The following is a 26,038-nucleotide window of genomic DNA, read 5'->3' on the forward strand; positions in this document are numbered from 1 at the left end:
TAAATTTCGTGAATCACCGAAGTAAAATCAATACACTTTCGAAAAGTGAATATGTTTTAAATTAGAACCTAAATCTGATGACTGCACTCATGTTTCCCCAAGCACAACAAGTTCGATGCCTTTATTTTGAAGGCTGAACTTCTCATTTCCTGGTTTTTCCTCATAATTTCTGGACAAACTTGACGAAGCTGGCAGCGGTACAACGGAAAAGCTGGAATTAGATGGAGTGCATCCTGACGCAAGGTTTGCCAACTAAATAAAAAATACACGTTTTAAACGCAATGCCTTGACTGACACTTTATTCGTTTGTCAGGCCACGACTATGTTAAATAAATAATAATGTGCTTTTATCAAGCCTTTGGACGTGATGAAACGCGGCTAACCTGCCTTGCAAAAGCTCCACGTTAGCATATGTAAATGCCAAATAATTTACACTTCAAGTTGTAGGGTTATAACATGTCAAAAGGAGTATCGACCACAATAATAATGTGAGCATCACCACAACAATGTCGCTAGATGGCGATAAGATACAAACCAACTAGTCTCCAACTTTCTTTGCCACGAAGAAAAAACGTCGAACCGTAAACTTCCGGCTTTCAAACGCTCGACAAGGAAGCCGAGCTTGGGGGTGTGTGAAACGGTGAAAAGTAAGAAAATTACGTTTTTAAAATATGTTTTATTTATCACAAACACAGTGTAACATCTTCGCTATCTTATTGTGCCTCTGTGTACTTTATTTAAATGCAACTTAGCCATTTTTTAGAGAGGATTCACCTTCTCTTCTCCTAACTCTGCTAACGTTTCAGTATTGTAAGCTGGGTGATTAGCCACCGAGATAAGCTAACTGTTGGCTGAGTGTGTGTTAGCTGTGAATATGAATGTGTGTCACTCATAAAAAAAGTGATGAATACTCATAATGATAGTTTTAGGTTTTTTGCACGACTGTTGTTTTCAAACGTCCCGCGTCCCCCCGCGACCAATCCATAGCAACGGCGACGGGAAGCCACGAGCAATTTAAAGGGAAAACCTATCTGTGGATATGATATACACTACTCACAAAAAGTTAGGGATATTTGGCTTTTTGGTGAAATGTATGGAAAATGTAAAAAGTTCACGCTACAGTGATATTATATCATGAAAGTAGGGCATTTAAGTAGAAGCATGCACTGGTGATTTCCTCATCTCAAACAATTTCTTGAAACAAAAGCCAACAACAGTGGTGGATATACCACAACAAAAAATGTCAGTGTCAATAACTTGTCATGTGCCCTTGAGCATCAATTACAGCTTGACAACGACGTCTCATGCTGTTCACAAGTCGACTTATTGTCTGCTGAGGCATGGCATCCCACTCTTCTTGAAGGGCGGCCCTCAGGACATTGAGGTTCTGGGGTACAGAGCTCCGAGCCTCTACATGGCGACTCAGCTGATCCCATAGGTTTTTTATGGGATGCAGGTCTGGAGAAAGTGCAGGCCACTCCATCTGAGGTACCCCAGTCTCCAGCAGCCATTCCTTAATGATACGACCTCGATGAGCTGGAGCATCAAACACCTGTTGTGAATTTTGCCGTTAAACTCCTTGTTAGAAAACAGCAACTTGTGCAAAAAGTACTGAAACATTGAACAGTTGGACATGTGCATTCAAAAGTTTACAGAAGGTCACATTAAGTTCACCTGTAAAGGTTATAATGCATTTTAGGTTCATCCTGAAATTTCACCCGAAAGCCGAATATCCCTAACTTTTTGTGAGTAGTGTATATGTGGATATGGATATGAAATCAGAACTGACTCCTGTGTCTGTGAAAATTAGCACAATATTGAAAAAGCCCCTGCCAGGTGTAACCAGGCTGCATTCTCCTGTTTCTCTACAAAATAGTTTGCTCTCATCCCAAAGTTTTCCCACAAAAACAGCTACTATTTTATAATCCCATAATAATCCCATCCCTCCCACGGTGTCATCTTGTATGACATAATGTAAAGACGTAATGTTTTTCATTCTTGTTTTCAGCATCACACGAGGATGGAGTCCCCAGCGAGAGCTGCAGTGCCACACAGGTAAGGCCACTCTATAAACATAATTACACAAACACATTTACGCCGGTTGTCTGTGAGGAGAAGCTCTAATGTGTCATTTTCTCATTCAACTTTTATTTAAATCTTGAGGATCACTGAGGGCAGGCATTCATTTTCAGTGATGTCTAGAGTACAGTTAAAGACAGGATAAATACACACAAAAATAATTGATGAGGAAACAAACTAACAACAACAGAACACAGTTGAAAACAGTGACATTCAAGAGCGGAATAGTTTGTAATCATGGTTTTAAACTACTATGTTTTAATTTAATAATTTGGATGAAAGCGTCCCCCAGATGGCATGTGTTATGCCAGGACAAGTCACTTCTCTCTTTTTTTCTGTTTCAGATCCAACAGTCGTACCCCAGGCCAGGAGCCAGACTCCCCACTTCCCCCCATCCATGAGCGTCTGGCGTACCTGCGTCCTTCCAGGGAGCTTCTGGAGTTTTACAGACAGAAGATCGCCGAGTTTGACGGGGAACATGAGGAGCTGCTGCAGATGTTGGAGAAGTACAGAAAAATCACAGAGGATCAGGTGAGACAGTTAATAGTTTTTGTGTTTTCCTATTTGAGAGAGAAAGAGAGAGAGATTTAGAGAGGGAGAAAACAAGTGACAGGAAGCATGGGTATAAAACCATACTGTCCAAAAACAAACCGTTCAATACACAATACACCATACAAAGTAGAGTGTTAAAAATACATCCACTGCATTAGAGCCATCAAACCACACACTCAGCTGATGAACTAATGAATATACTGAAAGTATTGTTAGTATGTTAATTTTAAATGGTCCAATTCTACTTTGGCCTTTGAAAGTATATTTGTTGATATCATACTGTTATCCCAAATCACTGAATGCATAAAGGTAGTTTTGCAAATAAGACAGAATACAAAGAACATTAGAAATAGTAGTGATTGTTTTTTCTACCTGATGTTCCAAACGAACCGAACTGAAACTGAAATCATGACCCAAAAACGTTACACCCCCTGGTCAGTGTCTTTGCCTAATTGTCTGCTGCTCTGCCTTTCTTATTTTCCCAGCATAAACTTCAGTGGGAGGTACGACAGCGAGAAGAGGAGATCACTGAGCTGCAAAACGCCCTGAGTGACATGCAGGTGTATCTTTTCCAGGAGAGAGAGCAGTCCCTGCGACTGTATGCAGAAAACGACAGACTAAAGATCAGGTGGGTGACTCTGCAAGAACACTGCTACTGTAAGAACGACATTTAGTCAGACCGATAACTGTGTGTGTGTGTGTGTGTGTGTGTGTGTGTGCGTGCGCAGAGAGCTGGAGGACAGGAAGAAGATCCAGCACCTCCTCGCCCTGGTGGGCCCTGATGCTGGAGAGATCACGTACTTCCACAGAGATCCTCCACACAAGGTACACAGGTTCACTTTGTAGCTGTGATTTTTCACATTAGCGGTGTGTATGCAGTGAATGTAAATACAGACTTCTGTTATGACTTCTGTTATTTGTTTGTCATTTCCCACATTTCCAGACATAATTAGTGTTCACCTTGAGAGCATCTCTATCACTGACAGTAGAACATCCAGGAGTTGTAGTAAACATCTGTCTTTGCTTTTGCTTATTTTACACAAAGTGATGTATCCACTTTCATTGCATATAATGACTGAAAATAACCGCACAGCAGGCTTTGACATGCTCAGCGTTCCTCATTTGCTGCTCACTTGATACTTTATGCGCATGGTGCAGCATCATTAACTGTATTTTGCTTTGTTTGCTGAAAGTAGACTTGTTCCTGCTGGTCTGCAACAATAAATCTAATGTCAAAATGCTTTTTTTTCTTTGCAATTTTTTTTTATATTCATACATCCACTAAGTGTGATGGGGCTGAATATTTATTTAAATGGCATTATTCTGTAATTAATTTTAAAATTAAAATTATATTGCTCCTACCACGTTTCAGTAGAAACAGCAGAAATGCCACAAAAAATAATTTTACTGCAGAATTATAAATAATAATATTTATAAAATAATAAAATACAAATATTCATTCATTCATTCATTCATTCATCATTCATTCATTCATGCGTTCACTTTGCCATTTTGGGGCATGTTGATTTAGATAGTTGAGAGAAATGACAGTTCGATACATTTTTAATTTCGACTGTAACATTGCAAAGAAAGGCAGAAAATCAAATATTTACTGTCTGTTTTTATTTCAGGTCACAATCCCACAGAAGAACCTTGAGTTGCAGGAAAATCTCAGTCTCAGGCCAACAAACTTAAGACCTCCAACCAAAAAAGGTTTGGTGAAATATTTTTAGCAGAGGTCTTTGATCTGTAAAAAGTAGAATAATCACTTCAGAAAGAGAAGGTGTTTCCCTGACTGTACCATTTTGATTTCTTGTGTGTCTGACCAGAGAGTAGCAGGAGGTCAAAATTAGCCGAAGGAGTGAATGGAGAGAGTGCGGAACAGTACAAGGACAACCAGACTTTGTTGCTGCAGGTAAAAAATCCACTTCTGTCATCTCTCACATACGCATCGCCACTCAAACAAATCACTCACCATCGACAGCACTTGATTTTTCGGTCATCTTTACTGTTGCCACATGTCATGCATTTGTGTTTGCAGTCATTTGTTTTTCTTTCTCCATGACCCAACTTTGGCATTCGCAACATTCTGGGGACTGAACCTCCCTAGCTTTTATTTTGCAGATGCTGTATTTCATGGCGTATTTTTCCAGGTGGAAGCATTGCAGGGTCAGTTGGAAGAACAAGCCCGTCTGGCTAAAGAGCAGGTGGAGTCTCTGCAGGAGGACCGGAGGATCCAGGCAGAGGAGCGACAGGTGCAGCACCAGAGAGACAAGGAGCGCATCACCGCTCTGACTGACAAGTGGGTCTTTTATTTATAACATCTGACAGATGCTGCTGGAGTAAAACATTTAATGCTACCATTCCACCTGGAGCTGACTTACTTCCCTCTCGCATGTTGATCATTGTTAAATATGTTCTTCAGTTTCACCTCTTCTTATAATTCCCCCTCTCTCTTCCTCTTGCTGTTCCACATCAGACTCCAGCACACCCAGAACCTGCTCTACGAGAGCACCAGGGATTTCCTACAGCTGAAGTTTGAGACGCGGGCGCATGAGAAGAGCTGGATGGTGGAGAAGGACCGGCTGCTGAGGGACCTGGACTCCTGCCACGACCGTCTGAGGAAAACCGGGCGGGGAGGTGATGAGCCGGGGCGAGGGTGGCCACCGAGCAGCACCACACTGCTGCTCACCCGGCCGCAGCCGGAGTCACAGACGGCACACAAGGAGGAGCTCAAAGTAGGCCACATCTTTTCTGTTTGAATGTTTTTATCTATCATAAAACACTGCCTGTATGATCATATCTGTAACAAGACTGTGTGCAGCATTATTTTAAGAAAAAGGCCATGCATTTGATAATTTTTTTTAACCTTATTCTGTTCATTTTTTTCAGGCAGTGCAGGAGGAACTAAAGCAAGCCCACCGCCTGGCAGAGATGTACAGGGAGCAGTGCATCACTCTGGAGACAGAACTGGCCCAAATCAGAGAGGAGGGTGACGTGGGCAGGGAGATATTCAAGGTACAGCAATTGGATTGATGATAATGATAAGCGATATAGCCCTACCTTTAAAACATTTTTTTTTTTTTTTTTTTTTAGAATTTTGCATAGTAAGTGTACATATCATGGTATAGGCTAACACTTTTTGAAAAAAAAAATAATAGTTACTGAATGAAAGACCCTCTGAAAATTCCTGTTTTTGGCTCAAAGTATAAGGAGTCCAGTTAATTGAATATTTGGCAAATAAATGGTCCTCTAGCACACTTGAAGAGTTTAGTCCTTTATATTTAGAATATTGACACAAACTTTATGTTCAGCTACAAACAAAAGATTGTTCAATATTTATATTTTTTAAAAAGACACCTGGCACAAAATAATGGTAGAAGTCTGATACTTTATTTTATATTAAATTTCGTTCTCCAGGTGCCAACAAATCAGTCTGGCAGAAGTTTGTCATCATCTTGACTGTGTTGTGTTTTGTCCTGTTGGGTTTACATGACCACTAAACAATGTTTTTATGTGGCTGGAAAATCCTTATTCAACTCTGTGACTGACAGTATTCTTTATTTAAGTTAATATTTTGTGATGATCCCCAAGTTTCTGGTGCAAAGCAATGCAAAGTGCCTGCAAAGCAAAACAAACGCCAAGTCATTCTTTGTGTGCAGGAGCGTTCAGACAAGATGGCCAAACGCCTGCAGCTGATGACTCAGCGTTATGAAGCGTTGGAGAAGCGGAGGGCGATGGAGGTGGAGGGCTTCAAGACCGACCTCAAACTGCTCCGACAGAAACTCAAAGATGTGGAGAAACAGCTCCTCAAGGTAAAAAGGACTGCGATTCCCTGTTTCAGTCTGCAGTGTGTGGTATTTTGTCATTTCCAAATCATCAAATTATGTATTTTGCTTTGAAGTGCTGTTCAGTTTTGATATTAGTATGAGCAAATAAAATGTTTTTGTTCTTTAGCATCACATAGTTCCCACCTTCTTTACATCATTTCCAAATTAACCTTGGAAAAAGCTGAAATTTGAATTTTGACATCTTGACATGAGAAAGCTTCATTTAAACTGTTTTTTCTCACATGTATATATTCACTGGGACATATTGGGCTGCAGGTTACCCTGAGTGTCGGCCCAAACCAGGATTTAGCAATTCTGCACGAGGTTCGCCAGACCAATTCCAGGACGAAGAAGGTCCAGGGTGAGCTGATGGCCCTGAAGGCTAAAATCTACGGACTGGAAAATGAGCTGCGATTCAGCTGAAAACAAGCCAATCTGTGCATCTGTGTGACGATCAACCAGACGTGTGTGTGTGTGTGTGTGTGTGTGTGTGTGTGTGTGTGTGTGTGTGTGTGTGTGTGTGTGTGTGTGTGTGTGTGTGTGTGTGTGTGTGTGTGTGTGTGTGTGTGTGTGTGTGTGTGTGTGTGTGTGTGTGTGTGTGTGTGTTTTTACTACTGAGTCTTCATCTGCATTTTGCCATGATTTGACTGAATGACATTTCCATGTTGTACTTTTTAGTCAATAAAGACGTGTTTTTATATTTGTTATGGTGATTATAAAGCATCAGGGATTCACTTCAGTCCGGTAACTTCTGAATTCTGAAAAGATAGGAGCAACAATCTGGCGTTTCAAAACAGTAGAAGAATTAACATTTTAACAATTTAAAGACAAAACCCAATTTAAAAGATGGAAATGATGTTCTTATCTTGTTTATCATTTTAGGAAGTACAAGACACCCTGAATATATGACGTTTTGTCCTGAGACAGAATCAGACAGAACAGCTGGCAGAGAACAGAACAGGGTCTCATATACAGGGGTGGACAAAATACTAGAAACACCACATGAATGATGGAACACAGAGGACTCACAGTCACCACTTTTACACAGCATGTTTTCACTGACTTTTCGAAGTAATGAGGCAACTTAGATACCATTTTTAAACTGCTAAGACCCTAACCTTTATATGTCTATTAATACGTTTTGCTAGTATGGATATCATATCTACACCATCAAGAATAACAGCAGCACTAAAATCCTCTTGTGTTCTTAGTTTGTCATTGCAAAAAAGAAAGAAAAAGAAAAAAGATCATCTCAACGGGACCTAAACTCGGTATCATATCCTCCGGCTTTTACTGGGATGCCAGTTTTGTTGAAGAATTCATTGTAAGAGCACTGTTTCCAAACTTTAAATAGTTGTGATATAAACTCAATTCTATTGTCATGCCGATTCTTACACTAAAGTTGCTTTACAGTCTATTATTTGTGAACTCTTTTTTTTTTTTTTTTAATTTAGTTTTTATGTTACTTAATTCAAAATTGCGCTTCAAATACATTCAACCCCCCTCACATGACCGGAAAATTAGTTTGGGTATAATTGTAGAATTTGCAAATTTTTTTTTTTCCTTTCTTGGTGTCCGTGAGGAGATGACGTTGTGTTGTAGCTGCGCCATTTTTTCCCACCCGCATTCTGCGAAGACCCCCGTAGTCTGCCTATGATTGGCTGCCATTAACCATAGCTCCACCCACTCGTATTGATAAACATGTAACGGGGGGGGCAACGAGTCCTAGCCAATCAGAGGCAGAGTAGGGCGGGCCTTCCCGGAATGCGGGTGGAGGGGGAAAAAACAAAGCATCGTGCGTATCCGGAGGTTTTGGGTTTGGGCTTCGCGCATGCCCATTCATTGACAGCTGAGACAGCAATCGGCTTGTGTGTAAAGTGTGCGTGCGTGTGCGTGTTTGCGTGTGTGTGTGTGTAGTGAAGTGAATGGTGGCGGCTACAAGCTAACAGATCGGGTCAGCTGAAGACATGAGGAGATAGCACACAGATCGGCCTGAACTACCATGATCCGGTTCCTCGGCTGCCAAACTTACACAAGGAGACGGTTAAGGTGATTTGAGCTAACAGCCGGCTGAAGCTAGCCTTGTTGTGTCTGCTATTGTCTTGTTTACCCGGCCTGTGTCACATTACCGGAGGAATGCAGAGGATCAGATCTTGGAGAGGCGGCTGGGCGCTGCTGAAGTCGAGCTGCGAGGGAGCCGCCGCACAAAAACGCGTCTCGCCTGCGTCCTCACGGAATTACAGCCACGTAAGTCCTGAGACATGCAGCTGAGATGATGAACAACAAGCTTGGAGTTCATGTCCTTATTTGAGCACTGTCACCTTTGCCTCATTTAACCCAGTTACCTTCAAATCTACTTTTTTTTTTTTTTTTTTTTTTTTTTACCAGTTCCCAGTAATTTAAACCTCCAGAAAATGATTATAATAATAATTGTCACCCAAGTTTATGTGTCAGCTACTTTACGTGCTTTGTTGACGACCTAAATGGCTTTTTAAATAAAATATGACTCAACATTCACCTCTCCTTATACATCAAATTTCCTGTGGGAATCATGTTTTTCCGTCCCAAATGTCTCATTGACTATCACTGGTTCTTTCACTGCTACAGAAGATTATAAATGCCATGCTGTAGTTCCCAAGTGTCATCCAAAACAAAGCATATTTATGCAAAATGCTGATATTTCTTATGTTTTATACAACACAAAAGCCTGGAGTCAAATAGATCCCAGAGAAACACTGATGGGTACCAAATGTGCGCAGGACATTGAAGATTCATTCATTTTATGTTTACCCACTTGTCCCTGTTGAGTTAGGAAAAGACATTATATGAAGCAAAGATAATGATGTTCGTTATGTATTAAGAGATGCTAAACTCTGAATGGGGGTCAAATTGAACCCAAAGATAATAGCAGGGTTAAATCTCTCTTGTGCCCTGTGAGCATCGCCCTGAAACCCCAAGCCTAATCCCAGCCCTCACAGTGAAATAATTACCATGTGGTGTGCTTAACTTTCGTTTTCCTTGCACCACCTTCACAGCTGCATTTATTATTCCTTTGCACTATCAGCTTCCTGCTTACACTGAGCTTTTATCTGTTCCCACACCAATGCTCTGATTTTTTTTAAGCTCTGGGAACAAAGTCTTGGCCAGTCTCCCATGTCTTTCCTATGGCAAATAACGGTCCCAACAAATTAATAACTATTCTGTTATTTTCTGTATACTGCCTCTACCAAGGTTATTATAGCTTTGCACTTTTCATTAGTTTAATTTTCTTTAGTTTTTAAAGCAGTTTTGGTGGTTTACTTTAGATTTTATTAGTTTCAGTGTTAGTTTAAGTCCTGTTTTGTAATATGGGGTATTTGTCTGGTGAGATTCAAAAAGGTGCAAAAAGGACTGTGTTATAAAACTCAACAAAAAAACATACCGTCTTAAAATAATGTATTCACTCAGGACAGATGAAAGACCAAGTGAACTGACAAAGATGAAAACTAAAGACGTTTTCTCTATAATTTTTAGTTTTGTAAACACAATACAGTTTCAGTATGTTATCTTGTTTTTTGGAAATTCTCTTTTTCATTTTTATTTCAGTTTACAAAAATGGTCTCTCACAGCTGGTTTTCTTTAATGGTCATAACCTTTCTGCCCCACACACACTTTGTGCCCTCAGCGCCCCGGCTCCTTTGGGCTCCTCTTTGACATCGATGGCGTGCTGCTGCGGGGCCGGACGCCCATCCCCGCCGCCAAGCAGTGCTTCAGAAACCTGGTGGACCGCAACGGGCGCTACAAGATGCCCGTGGTATTCGTCACCAACGCCGGGAACTGCATGAGGCAGGCGAAAGCCGAGCAGCTGTCACACCTGCTGGAGGTGGAGGTGAGGCGCTCGCCCTCAAAGCACCGACCGCTGTGCCTCCACACATATTTATGTCTGTATCTGTGTTTCTGTGTCTCATCTGTGTTTAATTTTCCTCAGGTGTCTCCAGACCAGGTGATGCTGTCCCACAGTCCTTTGCGAATGTTCACTCAGTTTCACAACATGCGCGTGCTGGTGTCAGGACAGGGCCCTGTGGAGGAGGTGGCTCACAAGTATCCTGTCTGTCTTCAACCTGGTGATCGGGTTGGACGTCTGTGTCCCCGCAAACTCCTCAGGGTGTTTTTCACCCCCTCAGACGTTCATATTCTGTTTTTGTTAATGTTTCATCTCGTTATCAGCGTGTAAACCTTGTTTGCCCGCTCTCAACAAACAGAGATTGTAGACAGGGGAAGGGTTGGTTGAGGGCTTTCTCAGCCGTTGTATATCCAGGCTGTTTTAGCGAATGGGCAATAGGTGCAATGAATTTTCTGACCAATCACAGCGTTTGTGGGCGTATTTTGCCCAGAACTGCTGGATAAGGATTCATGATAATGTTATGGACATCTTACTGTCCAGAACAAGGGATTCCTTCTGTGTGAGGCCCTTTTTAGCTTTTTGTTCTCTTGTAGGGTCTAAGGTTGTTTTCATTTATTGTGTCAAAATCTTCTGGACTAATCATCCTGCACTGGTCTAAGATGGGAAAATTAGATGACACATAGGATAGGATTTAACCGCTTGAACACTGATTTATCAAACATGTCCCCTTAAATTTCCCTTCAAAGTTAGAAATATGATTTTTTTTTCCTATAGCAGCAGCATTTATGCCTCAGAAAACAAATTATGCTGCTCACAAATGTGAAACTCCACACATGGTTTCACGCTGTTTTGGTTGTGTTTATGATTGATGGAAATATTTGTTGCATTGTCTGTCTCCTGTCTTCCCTCTTCACCTGTTTCTGACTTTAACCTGCCAAACTTCAGCCTGGGCTTTCAGGATGTCGTTACCATAGACATGCTGCGAGAGGCGTATCCTCTTCTAGACGTCGTGGATCACAACAGAAGACCCAAAGACGTCGTGAGTATCGGTCCTGATGTTTTTGATGTGATTGTGAATCGATGAAGAGTGCCATGTGAGAATCTCAGAACTGTGTGTTTCGTATCCCGCAGGTTCCACCAACCAAAGGCTTACGTCCAATAGAAGGTTTGTTTTCAGAAGGTTTTTGTTATCATAATGCTCGATTACACATGGCCGTTATGCATCTTATACATTGTCTTTTTTTGTCTCACAGCTGTTATTTTATTTGGTGAGCCGATCAGATGGGAGACCAACCTGCAGCTGATCATCGATGTCCTCCTGACCAATGGGAAGGCTGGAAATGCTTTGACTTCCCTGCACTACCCACACATCCCCGTCCTGGCCTGCAACATGGACCTGCTCTGGATGGCGGAGGCGAAAAGTCCAAGGTACACAGTTTATAACCAAAACTTCAAGCTGCAATCATGTTTTTTGGTGATTATCATTATTATCCTCATTATTATTATATTGGTACACTATTCTTGTGTATGGTGCTTTGTGGGTAAACTAAAATGGGCTTCCAGCTTTTTGCCAGTAGCTGGAAACTGTCTCCATCTCTGCTACTGAGAAAGGTTGAAAGTATCACCTGGCTTGTTGGGTTGCACCTGCCCTCGCTTGACAATAAAGTCCGTCCAAAACAGAGCTCTGACACTACAAAACAGATCAATCAAACACACACACTCCAGCTGCAGTCTCAGATACACGCAGACACAGATAGACTGCCCAAGTGAGATACACAGTGCTTGTTACTGTGAACCTTCAAATTGCATTTGCATTTCCTGGACACAGACAAATTGTGATAACATGTGGAAAAACTAAGGCTTTAAATTCCCCATGAAATGGCCTTACATGACCTCTACTTCCTGTAAAATAGAGTGACTTAAGTAGTGACATCATCCTGCACTAATGGGTGTAAATTAAAATTTCAACCAATAAAACCTTCACATATCTTTAAACATCCCCTCCCATCCATTTAGCCCTTTAAATAAAATTGTGCCTCTCCTCCAAACTGTCGTCCTTTTGGTTTGCACTTGTGAATGATCCGTCCTTGCACCATGTTCTGCCCAAACGTCCTGTTTTAACAGGAACTACATCAAATCAAGGAAGTAAGAGTACACTTTACAGAAGCTTGAAATGTGCCTTGACCTTGTGTTGATCAGTTTTATCTCATGGATTCTTCAGTCATTTCATCAAAAATATTTTTTTATACATGTAACCCAAACATAACATGTAGGACCACTGAAAAGTTGTCTGAACATATGTGTGTTATTCTTCTAAATGTCCCTCTCTCACAGGTTCGGTCATGGTATGTTCCTCGTGTGTTTGGAGAGCTTGTACAAGAAGATCACAGGCTGTGAGCTGAAGTACGAGGCCCTCATCGGGAAGCCCAGCGTGGTGACGTACAACTACGCTGAGGTGCTGATCCGACAGCAGGCTGAGAGACTGGGCTGGACCGAGCCTGTGGACCGGCTCTACGCTATAGGGTGAGCGACCGAGATTAGTCCCTGGCTTACACTTTCAGAAAATAAAGCACATAAACTGTACCTTTAGGGGTACAGCGGCTTGCCGCTGGGGCAGTCCCCTCTAAGGCACAGCTTTTATAGCCTTAACATTGGATACTTATTTCTACCCTTGTGGTTTGTACCTTATAGAGTCCTGTCTTGCTCTTATATTAGAACTACAATATTGACTGGATAATTATATTACCTTTTTTCATATCCACAAGTCATTTCAAAGCTACTCCTCCATAGCCAACAAGTAAAAATGTGCCTTAAATTAATCTTTTACCGTACTTATTCATTCATTCATTCATTCATTTATTCATTGTATTTGGCCTAACAAATGATGTCTCATAATATTGTACCTTAACATTAAGAGGAAACAGTACATACATGTACCCTCTACTGCTTGGGAATATACACTCAGTGGCCACTTAATCGGGCCCACCTGCAAAATCTAATACACTCCAGTCCACCTGTTCTGCCATTAAGTTTCCTTTTCTGCTGCCTATAATGCTCAGGTTTTCTTTTTGTCACAGTAATAGAGGTGTTCATTCACTTCTGTGTTTGGCATTGAGCTCATAGTTAGTGCTGCTGCTAGACTGGACAGAGAGCTGTTTCCACTATTCTGTCCCCCCTCATTATATATAAATAGGGAGGACAAAAAATTAGAAACAGCTCTCAATATAATGTAGTCCAGTACAAGACCTCTGCAAACTGCAATCTCAATAATAAACATAGAATTAAATTTACACATTCTCCACAATGTCAACAAAAACTGAACATTATAAACTTTGTTGAAAAGATTGTACCTTGGGGGACAGAAATGCACTCTTACTGTACCCCTTGTTTCTGACAGTAGATAATTCTTGTATTCAGGCCAGCATCTGAGATGTATTCACTCTCTTATCCAACACTTGTGCCTTACAATAGATGTGATTTAACATTAAACTGGTTCTTATGCCACTCCACCTCTTTATAGTGATAACCCAATGGCTGACATATATGGGGCCAACCTCTACAACCGCTACCTCCAGGCCTCCAGGAGAGCCAGGGCCCAGATCCAGGCTAAGAGTGGTGGAGGAGGTGGGGAGTACCAGGCCGAAACACTCGCGGACCCCCCTAAGATGACTTCAGCAGAGCTGGGCGGAGAGTCGGGTGTGTTTGTGACAGAGGAGCGGCTGCCCGAGAGCTGCAGCTCCATCCTGGTGTGTACGGGCGTGTACAGGAGAGACCAGAAGGAGCTGCCCTCCGACCCCACGCAAACCGTCACCGAGCAGCGCATCTTCCACGGGCACAGGGACTTCCGCTTTGACCCCAGCCTGACCCAGCCGTCCTTCGTGGTGCAGGACGTGAGGGAGGCCGTGGAGATGGTGTTCCAACAGGAAGGCTGGCCGCTGGAGTAAAAAGAAACCTGGGCTGATCTCCACCTGCACATCCGTCCCCTCTCCCCTTTTGTACCACCTGAGAGAACAGCTCTAATGCTGTTTTACTGGTAGTAGCTGAGGCTTATAGTTCTGAGTTATTTTATATATTTTATGTCTTTGATTATCACAGGGGAGACGGAGCTGTTACTGCAGCCAGGCCGTCTAGATGTGCCATGGAATCGGCTGCAAAACAAGCAGTCGAGACGCTGAAAAAATACTGAAAAATGTTGATTATGGTGAAATCAAAAAGACATTTATCATTCATACATGGCTAGCGTGTCATAGACTGCTGCAGTATATGTAGTATTATTCATGACCAACAGACACAGGGCATGACCTGTCTACTGTACCTGCACTGGGTGGGTTCACCAAGTGGGACCCTGTTCTTCCTCACACACACACACACACTCCTGCACACTTCACTATAAGATTTATTTATGCAAGGTTTTGGTGCATCGTTGTGCAGGAGTGTAACCTTCAATTGCATTATCTGCAAATTTCTCCCTGCACCCATCATTCAGGTGTGCACAACAGCCATTAGCTTCAGTGTTTTGTCTGTTCAAAACGAGTTACATGCACTCACACCACACTGCTACCAACACTTTTATCATGTTTATGTATCAGGTCAAGGCAAGAGTTCAAACACAGTTACACTTTAAGCTGAGAAACATTCATTTTGATAGAAAACTTTGCAGACTTGTGCCCTCTAGTCGGTTGGTTCATGATAACGCGACACATTTTCCACCTCAAGTTTCACACGGTTCTCTTTGCACACTAGTCAGGCTAACTAGGTCACGTTGCCAACCCAAAATACCCCCCTCCTTAAATTCTGGCCTCTTAGGATCAGTTCTGCTGTTTGTTTTTAGCAGATATGTTTCTGCTTGAGCTAAAGAGAATGCAGAAGCATGAATACTTAAGAGATTATCTAAGTGGCGAAGCTTCAATGCATTACCTCAGCTGGTTTTGATTTTATTCAAGAGTTTTTAAAGCAACTACCTAGTAAATTTGAAGGAAGAGCTACCAGTAGTGAAATGATGCTCTGTGGTTGCGAGAATGGTGAAAATGGTGCTGCTACACTGTGAAATGGTTATGATTATGATAAGTTAACAAAGGATCTTACATTTCTTTTTTGTTGGCAGATTTGTTGGGAGAAGATGTTTAATTAAAGTTATGGCACCAGATAAAAGTCTATACGGTGCTGGTGTGATATGTTCAAATCCATGGATGTCTGTAACTGACAGCTGTAACAATGTAAAGTTTGCAAATGGCAGGTTTAAAACTGGAATATACTGTTCAAACTGTATGACAGAGCCATTAAAAAGATGGAAGGCAATGTTTTTCAAGTGGACACATAGACTGTATATCATATCACATTAGCACAGAACCCTACAGCAGCAAATACTTATGGCTGAATGGATATTACAAAAGTTTAATAAACAACTGCCATTTGAAACCTGTTGTACACTGATTCTATTAAAGTTAGATGATATAATTAGGAAAATGCACATAACGATAGTCTTGTACATCTGAAAAAAATCTACAAAACTTCCATTCTCACACACTGTGTCACACAAATAGTTTGATTTCCTCTGTAACTTGTTTCATTTACATCACACTCCGTCATCATAGAGAAACTTGTCACCTACACACACTCACACACACGCACACACACACACACATACACGGACTCGGACAGTGAGTTTCCAGGCTGCCAGTACATTTTTGAGCAGCTTCAGTTCCCTCAGCAGCCACACTTTTTCTCGGAGGCGACGTTGCCGTGGATCGGGTGGGAGTTGTTGCCCAGTATGAAGTGAGGCGAGTCCTCGGACACCTCGTCTTGGACCGTCAGGCCGTTCCGGGCCAGCAGCTCCCGGGCCATGAGGGTGAAGGCCGCGTCCACGTTCTGGGCCTCCTTGGCTGAGGTTTCCAGAGCAGCCAGAACGCCCTTGTTTTCTGCCAGCGTGCAGGCGTCCTCGAACAGCACCTGCCTCTGAGCGTGCAGGTCGGACTTGTTACCTGCAGGGAGAAAACAGCACAGGAAGCGTAGAAATTTAGAAATCTGGGATTGTGTCAGTTTGTTAAAGCAGCTGTTTTCAAAGTGAGGTTGTTTTAATTCACCGAGAATTGGTTAAAAAAAACAAAAAAAAAAAACAAGTGATTTACTTTGTTTAAATCTCACAACTTTGAATTCCAATTTATCAAGGTACAGCACTTAATCCACATTATCTTTTTAAATAAGGGCAGAATCACTTCAAATTCTGGTCTGTGGCTTAATCAGAGTCAACGTAGCCGTCCAGAACATGAAGAAGTTTGAAAAACCCTGTACTAGAAGATGATGCACCATAAAGAGTGCTTACTACCTGTCAGTCACCACATCTGACATTATTGAAGACCCATGAAAGGGACTGTTTGTTTCTTGATTTGATGTAGTTCCTGTTGAAACAGGACGTTTGGGCGGGACATGGTGCAGGGACGGATCATTCACAGGTGCAAACCAACAGGACAGGTCTAACCCTAACCCAACAGGATCTCAGTTTGGGAGAGAAACTCAATTATGTTTGATAGTATACGGTGGATGAGAGAGGATGTTTAAAGATTTGTGAAGGTGTTATTAGTTGAAATTTTTTATTCACTCCAGCTAGAGCAGGATGATGTCACCGTTTAAGATACTCTGTTTTTCAGGAAGAAGAAGTCATGTGAGGCCATGTCCTGGGGACGTTAAACATCGGTCATCATAGTAAAATCAAGGCTTCAAGACTTCAGGTTTCCACTTCTCAGGTCTTTATTAGCGCAACATAATTAAAAATGTGCTCTTGGCCATACAGACTAAGAACCTTCATCAGAGCAAGAGGACTTATTTTTCGATAAAGACAATTTGAAAAACACCGAGAATCTCACTTGTTCTCCTGTTTCCCATGAAAGACCACTTGCCATCAAATGTCCTTAAACCAAAGACTATAAAAACAAGATATTGGGAATAAGTGATTGTCTTATTGTCCCTGGTGTGACTGTCATTGCACTGACCTATGAGAATGAGCACTACACTGGCAGCTCCATACTGCTCCACCTCCTGGATCCAGTGCGGCACAGATTCAAATGTGGAGCGCCGTGTTATGTCATAGGCCACCATCGCTCCGTGGGCACTGCGGTAGTAACTCTGGGTTATGGTGCGGAAGCGCTCCTGCCCCGCCGTGTCCCACACCTGCATCTGCAATGACAGGCACAGGAGAAATGAGACGAGAGGACACAGAAAGTCTCACATATTTACAGAGGGTGGGTTTAAACTTGACGGATGAAACGGGTGCTTGATAAATATCGCCAAAATGTACTTGTCAGAGTGGTTAGTCCTCCTTTCTGACCACGGCTCGCCTGAAGAGAAACACATTCCCAACAACAAGACAACCATGCAGCTGATAAATCAACACACACCCAGAAAGCTAACAGAGGCGATATCATCTGAAAGTAGACCAGTCAGCCACACTTTCACAGAGGGAGGAAAAACACTTTGCAACTGAACCTAACAAAAGAGATCATTTGCTTGAAGGCAAAATTAAAAGCAAAAAAAAAAAACACTCTTTATATATCCCTGTTGAGATGAATGTGAGATTAATGTTAATGATTCCCCAGGCTAGTTTATTTATGCAAGTGTTCCCAGTTGGAGAAAAAACAGTGTCACGTAAGTTAAGACAGAACTGATGTGAGCAGCAGTAAAATAAAAACAGCAGTGGAGATTAAAAAAAAAAAAAGAAGAAGAAAGTGTCCGTCACCCACCTTCACCTTCTTGCCATCAATGTCCAGGGTGCGGACGGTGAAATCCACCCCGATGGTGTTCTGCTGCTTCTCCACAAATATGCCAGACTTGAAGCTCTGGACCACGCAGGTCTTCCCCACGTCCGAGTCTCCGACCAGGATGATTTTAAACAAAAAGTCAAAGGAGTCCTCATGCTCCGGCGCTGTGGACTGCATGGTGGAGGGAAGGGAAGGGAGCACACACTGAGACTCTCGCTGAGACTACAAGACACTGGGTCCAGGCCCTTGTGTGCCCCCAAGCAACAGAACTGGTTCTCTCCAGGTTGTGTCAATAACAACTTTGACTATTTACAGAGACAGCAGTCACATCCTTCTCTGCAAAAAAGGGTGAATCTGTTTATAGCAGCAACTGTATAAAAGTTCATGTAGTGAATGTGTGCTGCCCGGTTCACATCGTCCCCTCCCGTTAAAGGTTTCTCTGGTTATTACATGACTCATAGACTCATACAAGTGCATGCAGAATATTTAGTATCCTGAGTGTCAAATCCATTTTTTTTTATTCTTGTCCCGTCATTTGGACCCCATCACAGACGTACAGCCATCACCGAAGATCTCCCTTCGAAATTCACTTAACCCACAGAGGATTCCCTTTTTTTTTTTTTTTTTAATCCAGGATGGAAATCAGCGTTCAAAAGCCCTTCTCTTCACTTGTTGCCATGTTTTACTCCGTTCACGCTTATCAGCCACATTCTTAGGCCGGTCTGTACTTATGCCCTTTACACTGTCACTCTATCTGTCCTCTGCTCTTTTCCCAACTCACTTTCACTTGGGGCGATTAGAGAAACGCCTCCCTTACCTGTCCCGGCAGGTGTGATTTCCAACCGCCGGCCCACCTGCACCACTGCATCCTGGTATGTGGAGTTTCTGCTCAGGCTCTATCAAAAGAGGCAATTCCTGGAAAAAGGAGGGAAGAAAACAAAACACACTAGGAAGAATGTATTGTCTACATACTGCACATTTTCCCTCTTGGTTTCACAAGGAATTTTCACATTTTTATTTAAATTTATTTTGGGGAGACAGGTGTGTATGTGTACAAAGAAATTTTCAACACTATAATGCTCTGAAATGCACCAAGTGAGTTTGAATGTAAAAATTTAATTTTGTCTGAGACCAGAAATAAGTACTTGCCTAAATATTTTTTAAATCGCCCATCTATGTTTAAATGTATAGCTTTACTGAAGACAGATAATTTACAAACAATATGTAAATTGGGTGCTTTTTTGAAGAAGGTTTTGCCACTCTTTAAATGATCGAGTGCAGGCTTGTTTTTTCTTTTTACTTTGACCTGTGATGACTCATTATGACTGTTCATCATTTATTTTGTATTGTTTGTACTCCATACCACAATTGTGGCGAAGAGTTAATAAATATGACTATGACTATGACTATGACCATTTATGCAATTTTAATAATTGCCTTAATTCCTTACCTTAATTCCTGAATTGATACTAGAAAAATGCCTAACACCTAACATTTTCAGTACAAAATTAAGGGATTTTTGAATATATCTCAGTTATCCCTGAAATGCCATATTAAGGGCAACCAAAAGGCCTCGATTGTCCCTTAATTAAAAACAAATACTGAGATACCCCTGAGATATACCTTAATTTTGTCAAGTCACCTGTCTTTAACTACATACAATTTAGGGGTTCAATCTTGAAATTAAGAACTTATTAAGGAGTGTGGTGCATTTTCAGATGAAAAACTGTAATTTTTGCGTTTCAGAGTTGTAAATGTGCGTATGTTTGACAGGACAGGATAGGTATGAATAAGATGGATACTGTTTTTTTTTTTTTTTTTTTTGTATTTATGGTTGCCCTTGCAAAACCTGTTGTATTATCTCAAATCTACACAAACACACACAGAGCCAAAGTACGGAGGCATGACTCTGGCCTTCCTGAAGACCGGTATCCCTCTGCTCTCAAGTCTCGGTGTGCAAACACGCTTGGGTAAACAGCTTAAACCACTCCTTGTACAGTTCAACTGCTCATGACAGAACGTAAACACTTGATTCCTTTGTCTTAGCAGCTGTCCTTTGGACCCCACAGTGATGTTAAAAATGTCCCATGCAATCAGTCTTAGGCCAAAAGCCCCCCACCCCCATCATTAGCCCCCTGGCTGCCTGCTGTCAACTAACACATTCCACGGCAGTCAATAACAGCAGAGAGGGGCTAAGTATAGATCTGTGCAACAGCAGAACACAAAACATGAAGAAACACAGCGGGTGCGGTTAAAGATGGGTTAATGGAATAGTGTAATTTAAATTGTTTTTACCTCAGGCTTCACACATTGAGATGCTAACGTGGAATGATGAGAATACAGCACTGAGTGTCAGAGACCCTCTCTCTCTGTTCCTCTCTCTCTCTCTCTCTCTCTCTCTCCACCCACTCACTCGTTTCTGTCGTCATCTCAGCCCACAGAAGAACAAGGCACAGCTGGACACAGAACAATGTGTGAGTGTGATGGGCACTTCACCAGGCCTGGCCTATCTTTGGCCTTGACCAACCATGACCTCTGTGTGTGTGTGTGTGTGTGTGTGTGTTTGTGTGTAACCAATGTGTTATTGATTTCAATATCGTAAAAAGTGGTTTTGTTGACAACTGATTGATGTTACAAGTTAGAGCAAAGAAATAAAACACAAACGTCAAAATGCTTTGACTACAATCCATTTATCCTCCTGACAGACTCGGGCTGGACAGTTCATCAAAATGTTATCAAATCGCAGTTTGGCTACATGGCACATCCAAATCTCAGGAGCTGTAAGGTGAGAGCAGAAACGCCAGAGTCTTAAGTGAACCGTTCCTGAACTTCAGAAAAATAATTTAAGTAGAGCAGTCGTGTTGAGTCGAGCTCTGTATGTCCTATCTCCTCTGCAGCATCTGTGTGGCGCTCACAGAGTTCCTCAGGCTTAACGCAGTTTTGGGTCTCTGTTGGTATTTCCTATGTTTCTGCTGGTTCCTGTGAGGTGTTTTCTGCGGCTGTGATTCTGGGGTCGGGACGTGGATTGGCTTCCACGGGATCGGGTTGTAGAAGCTGGGCGACGGGTAGTCTCTGTCATACGGGCCTGGAGGAAGAAACACGTTTTTACACAGAAGGAAAGGAGGCTTCCAATTAACACTTATCTGTTCATTTTCATTAATTTACTAATTTATCCTGATTGTTTTTTGTTTTTTGTTTTTAATTAGAATTTTGCATCAGTGGTTTTTAATTGTTGTTTTAGCATAACTTTCAAGAATAAATCAACATATTAGTATTACGCAGTGATTTATCTGTTATGTTGCCTTTGTGGTCCTTGCTTTCTATTAAAAAAAACAATAAACAATCCTTGATCACAAAAAGAACTTCACGTATATGACCAAAACCAATACAGTCAGTGCTTCCATAACTCTTAGCATGATGCTGCGTTAAGTATACATAGATATTATCATTAGTATGGTGTCTATTTCTAAAAAAGACAAAACTGCAGTGCAACTTCTTTACAGCACGGTGAAAACATTTTCACAACCAATTCTCAGATTATTCAAGTGATCTTACTTCTCGGGTAGCAAGGTGTCTTGGAGCTATCCTCTCTTTTTTTGTCGTTGGATTTTGCCAGCCATTCCTTAAATTTCTCCTCGGCCTGTTTTCGACGCTCCTTCCCCTGTTCCTCCCTCCTGACGGTCTCCTCCTGTCACACAGACACAACACCTCAGGGTTTTAGGAGCTCGCACCCGCAGCTCATCACCGTTAGCAACATACCAGCACGGCATTCAAGTTGAAAATCTTCACATAAAAGCTTAGCTATTAACCAAAAAGATCCACATTACTTTGTCCTTCCTCTCTTTGTCCATTTTTTCTTGGTTCTTCTTCCGCAGCCACTCTTTGTATTTCTCCTGTGCTTTATGTTCAGTCTCTCTTTGTTTTACTAGCTGCCTCTGTGTCTCCTCTTTCTCTCTGCTCTCCTTCAGCAGCTTCTCTTGTTTCTCCTGAGGTCAGAAAAGAAAATACGTTTTATAGAAGTTGCTACAATGGATGTGTATCAGAATTACTACCTGAATGAGTTAGAGTAATAAGTTTCCTACATGTTCGCTCTTGATTTTTAGCCATTCTTGGATCCTCTCCTCTATGACTATCTTCCTCTGGTTCTTCTCTCTTTCTTCTTGTTCTTTTTTCTCCTTCAGCAGGCGCTCCTAATTCACAAGATATAGAAGGTTTTAGGGACAAACTCAGACTGGACAGATTCAGAGGGGATGTTTAGGATGGTTTGACAGAGAATTTGATTATACAAATCACACAAATGTTGGCCTAGTAGCAACACCCATGAAGAAAAAGACTGGTTGTTATGGTGATACAGTGACAGAAATGATGGGAGATGTCGGCATACCGCCTCTTCTTTCTTTTCCAATCTGAGACGGTCGTCTTTGGCTTTGTTCACCAGCCACAGTTCCCACGCGCTGAGTGGAGGCGAGGCTGTGGGTTTGCCAGCTGCAGGCACCAGCTGCTCAGTGCGGGCTTTTGGCAGCTCACATCTGAAACACAAGCAAATGCAAAATAAAACTTTACAAAACTTCTTATTGACATGGACAGTTAATTATTAAGCTTTGTGTATTTTCCCCTTTTCCACCAAAAAAGTTCAGGTTCTCCAACTGGTTCGGTTCAAGATTCTTGGAATCAAGGTGCAAACTGAGGAACTGGCTCTGCATTTGGACCAGGTTTTGGGATGGAACCCACTGCATCATGGATGTTGGCCATACACAACAAAATTTAACACACCAGCAGTGCACGGTGTCATGGTGAGCCAGCCTGCCTGCAGCACAGAGCCGGACCCCTCACACCTGTTGGAATAACTGAGCTACATAAACTGAACATGACTGGGTTCAGATTGAGAATAATAAAAACTAAATAAATCATGCTGGCACTAAATGGCTGCACGAAATGGACAAAATTTCATATCTCAATATTTATGCCAAATATCTCAAAAGCAATACAATATACAATATGACTATGGGTTGACACTTATTTGAAATTTTAAGTGTGGCAACAGTGAAAATTAAGCATTCTTCAAAAAAACAGCCTGACAATACTAAATGGATGCATAAAATGCAGTTACTTCACAAAATATTTTATTGATCAGAACAGGCCAATCACTGTTTTAGGCTCCATTCAAATAAATAATAATAAAACAGGAAAATCAAACATTTTGCTGCAACCTCTACTAGGAGACAATCCTCAAACAATATTTTAAGTGTTAGTTGAAATTGAGCATTCTTCAATTAAAAAAAAAAACAGTCTAATAATACCAAATGGACATGGAAAACACAGTTACTTCACAAAGATTTTTTTTTTTTTTAAATCAGAGCAGAACAATCACTGCCTTACACTAACCTTAATCCTAAATTTCAAATCATCCATATCACTGCCTTTTGACACATTAATATCGTGCATGTTCATATCACGATAAGGATATGATAATGATGTATCAGTCAGCCCTAATACACAGGGTGGGGACTACAGGGGAGCCAGGGGGATTCAGCTCCCATAAATAAGACAAGAGCTCCCCTAATGATGATGGTGATGATGATTTGAGAAATTTGGTGTGTGTGGGAGGGAATCGTGGGAGTCTCAGATGGCCAGCACAGTACCTGACAGGTGAGATGCTTTGTCTGGAGGCTGAGGCTGAGGGTGAGGGTGAGGTGTGTGACTGGGGCCGAGACTGAGCTGCACTGTCCGGCTCTTCGTCGCTCTCGAAGCTGTCGTGGTAGATGGGAGAGAGCAGGGAGAACGTGTCGTCGTCGGATGAGACACACTCCTCCTCCTGCAGCCTGCCGGCGGTGTGCAGCTGTGCTCCTCCGCCGTGTTTCACAGGGGTCGAGGCGGAGGCGGGACAGCTCGGCAGCCTCCCTTCAGACATGACCAGCTACAACACACACACACACGGCGTCGAGCCAGGCGGAAAGTTTAGAAAGTGGATAAAAAGCTAAGCAACTTTTAGATAAACCAGGTTACAACTGTCTACCGCCGCTAACCAAGGCAGTGTTTACCGTTTTAAACCCGTGGACACGACGAGCCGCAGCCGCCGTGGTTGTTTTTAAATCAACGCTAGCTAGCTTAGGCTAACATTAGCAGAGGAAACAGCCGTTACCTTAGCGCTTTAGTCGTTAAACAGGGTCGAGTTGGTCGCTGTTAAATGTTTATTATCGACTCCACGGTGTAAACCAGCCATTAGCATCTAGTTAACAGCACAAGTGTTGCTTTAAAAAAGTTTTTCTTACCAGTGTTTATGAGTCTTCCTACTGACCAGCGTGATTGAAAACGACTTCTTCTTTTTACCCATGATACACCACACCCCCCACGCCTTAAAGGGACGCTGTTTTCTGTTGCCATGGTGATCGTTTGTCAGTTTTACCCGCTGATCCATAATAAAAACAATAGAGTTTACAATAGATGAGGGTTTCTATTCAGTTTTTTTTTTAGTGTGTATGCTTTGATAATTCACATTTAAATTTGTCTTTGTTCCAAATCAAGGTGGTTTAATCTTCATCATTCATTAAAATAAATAAATAATAATAACAATAATAATTGATAAACAGCTGGTGGTCACAACCATCAACAACCAAAACAATCATTAAAAACCTTTTAAAATTTGAATATCTTCGCATCATTTTCAATCTAGGCTTCTTATGGTGCCTGTAAAAAAAAAAAAAAAAAAAAAGTGGATCAACTTTAATTTAGGTGCAGCATGTGGTGGTTTATGAGGGGAATGAGTCTGCCAGCCCATGTCTGCTGGAGAGTTTGTTTAAAATAGCAATAATGATAATAATAATACATTTAAAATATCCGTTATCTGTCAATATATCGATCAAATATCCTCAGGTAAAATTTTGAGCTAACATCTGTCTCCGCTGATGCTGTAATATTACAACTGAGGTATATTAATTATTATTTTTTCCAGACCACAAATGTTTTTTATATGCTGGAAGCTGCAACCAGCTACACAGATGTACTGATGGAGACATTTAAAAACATATATATACGTACATCAAGCCTGAGATATTTTTCTTTTGTGAACAGGGCCTGTCAGAAACTCGTGTAATGGTAAATACTTGCCATTTTGAGTGTTGACCTGAACTGTATTTTAGGCCACAGCTGCCGAACAGCTTCAGAATCAGCAACAGAAATACATTATTGATCCCTGGGGGGAAATTGGGTCAGTTGCAGTTCTTCTCAAGAGAATATTATAAGCATAAGTGAAATCAAGAAATAAGAAATAGAAAGAGAAATAGAAATAAGAAATAGAAAATATGCATTATAAATGTGAAACAGCATGTACATTATGTATAAATATGTGCATCAATCCTACCAATAAAAAGGCATTCAGGCAGTGAGTTTCCTGGCTGTGTGACTAAGCAGCAGTGGTTTCCCGTCCCGTCCTGTCCCATCCTGTCCCGTCCGGTTCTGGTCAGCCTCACTCACACTTCACATCTTCACTCTAATGAGCTGCTCCTCTTCAAGCTGAGCCAAAATGAGCTTCCACCCTGGAGGCCTGCTCTCACAGAGAGGCGTAACATTTTGTGAGTGTTTGTAATGACCCCTGGCTGTAATTAAATCAGTTGTTGCATGTTGTATGTTGTATGTGTGTGTGTGTGTGTGTGTTTGTGTGTTTTTAAATGCCATAGACCACTGGTAAAGCAAGCATGTGTATTTTTGAGCCAGATTACATAGTTTAATATATATAATTTGGTCCAATGCAAACCGTTTTAGATGTTTCAGACTAGAGTGGACGGTGACATTTTCCTCACAACTGTGCACAAAACTAGGCACTGCAGCTTGTCTGTACCTTATTTTTTATGTTTCAGCTCCCTATAAAGCATCTAAAATCCAAGCTGGAGGCACCAATGATCAAGCCACCTGATGATCAACACCAGCCGGCAGATGCAGAC

General features: G+C 41.7%; 4 protein-coding genes across 7 annotated transcripts; 2 read left to right on the forward strand and 2 right to left on the reverse strand.

The window, feature by feature from the left end:
• The first annotated feature begins 207 nt into the window (after positions 1 to 207).
• Positions 208 to 7,159, forward strand: ccdc77 (coiled-coil domain containing 77). Of its 3 annotated transcripts, none has more exons than XM_030053078.1 (13): positions 504 to 647; positions 2,009 to 2,055; positions 2,424 to 2,610; positions 3,117 to 3,259; positions 3,360 to 3,456; positions 4,263 to 4,344; positions 4,461 to 4,546; positions 4,785 to 4,933; positions 5,111 to 5,369; positions 5,524 to 5,649; positions 6,294 to 6,446; positions 6,738 to 6,925; positions 7,026 to 7,159. In XM_030053078.1, exons 2-12 carry the CDS (start codon positions 2,021 to 2,023, stop codon positions 6,882 to 6,884), a joined length of 1,464 nt encoding a protein of 487 aa, XP_029908938.1. In that variant the 5' UTR covers positions 504 to 647; positions 2,009 to 2,020; the 3' UTR covers positions 6,885 to 6,925; positions 7,026 to 7,159. The 3 variants fall into 3 exon arrangements, 2 of the variants coding, with proteins under 2 accessions (XP_029908939.1, XP_029908938.1); XR_003928327.1 differs by having other exon boundaries at positions 505 to 647; positions 6,738 to 6,953; positions 7,054 to 7,159; XM_030053079.1 differs by lacking the exons at positions 504 to 647; positions 7,026 to 7,159 and adding an exon at positions 208 to 243 and having other exon boundaries at positions 6,738 to 6,999.
• A 1,124-nt stretch (positions 7,160 to 8,283) lies between these two features.
• On the forward strand, positions 8,284 to 15,646 carry hdhd5 (haloacid dehalogenase like hydrolase domain containing 5). Its single transcript, XM_030053080.1, has 8 exons — positions 8,284 to 8,708; positions 10,126 to 10,329; positions 10,429 to 10,541; positions 11,290 to 11,383; positions 11,476 to 11,509; positions 11,598 to 11,772; positions 12,679 to 12,867; positions 13,865 to 15,646. The coding sequence occupies exons 1-8, from the start codon at positions 8,598 to 8,600 to the stop codon at positions 14,286 to 14,288; spliced, it is 1,344 nt and encodes a 447-aa protein (XP_029908940.1). The 5' UTR covers positions 8,284 to 8,597; the 3' UTR covers positions 14,289 to 15,646.
• Positions 15,435 to 20,643, reverse strand: rab19 (RAB19, member RAS oncogene family). Its single transcript, XM_030053084.1, has 5 exons — positions 20,394 to 20,643; positions 18,916 to 19,013; positions 18,081 to 18,269; positions 17,334 to 17,517; positions 15,435 to 16,325 (listed from the first exon to the last, which is right to left on the reverse strand). The coding sequence occupies exons 2-5, from the start codon at positions 18,964 to 18,966 to the stop codon at positions 16,051 to 16,053; spliced, it is 699 nt and encodes a 232-aa protein (XP_029908944.1). The 5' UTR covers positions 18,967 to 19,013; positions 20,394 to 20,643; the 3' UTR covers positions 15,435 to 16,050.
• Positions 20,644 to 20,769: 126 nt separating this feature from the next.
• ccdc34 (coiled-coil domain containing 34) lies at positions 20,770 to 24,449 on the reverse strand. 2 transcript variants are annotated; one of them, XM_030053081.1, is made up of 7 exons: positions 24,371 to 24,449; positions 23,741 to 24,015; positions 22,483 to 22,627; positions 22,181 to 22,288; positions 21,926 to 22,084; positions 21,654 to 21,786; positions 20,770 to 21,183 (listed from the first exon to the last, which is right to left on the reverse strand). In XM_030053081.1, the coding sequence occupies exons 2-7, from the start codon at positions 24,007 to 24,009 to the stop codon at positions 20,981 to 20,983; spliced, it is 1,017 nt and encodes a 338-aa protein (XP_029908941.1). In that variant the 5' UTR covers positions 24,010 to 24,015; positions 24,371 to 24,449; the 3' UTR covers positions 20,770 to 20,980. The 2 variants fall into 2 exon arrangements, with proteins under 2 accessions (XP_029908941.1, XP_029908942.1); XM_030053082.1 differs by lacking the exon at positions 24,371 to 24,449 and adding an exon at positions 24,241 to 24,344.
• Positions 24,450 to 26,038: the final 1,589 nt, after the last annotated feature.

Source organism: Myripristis murdjan, chromosome 6, assembly GCF_902150065.1.
Source record: "Myripristis murdjan chromosome 6, fMyrMur1.1, whole genome shotgun sequence".
Lineage (NCBI taxonomy): Eukaryota > Metazoa > Chordata > Actinopteri > Holocentriformes > Holocentridae > Myripristis > Myripristis murdjan.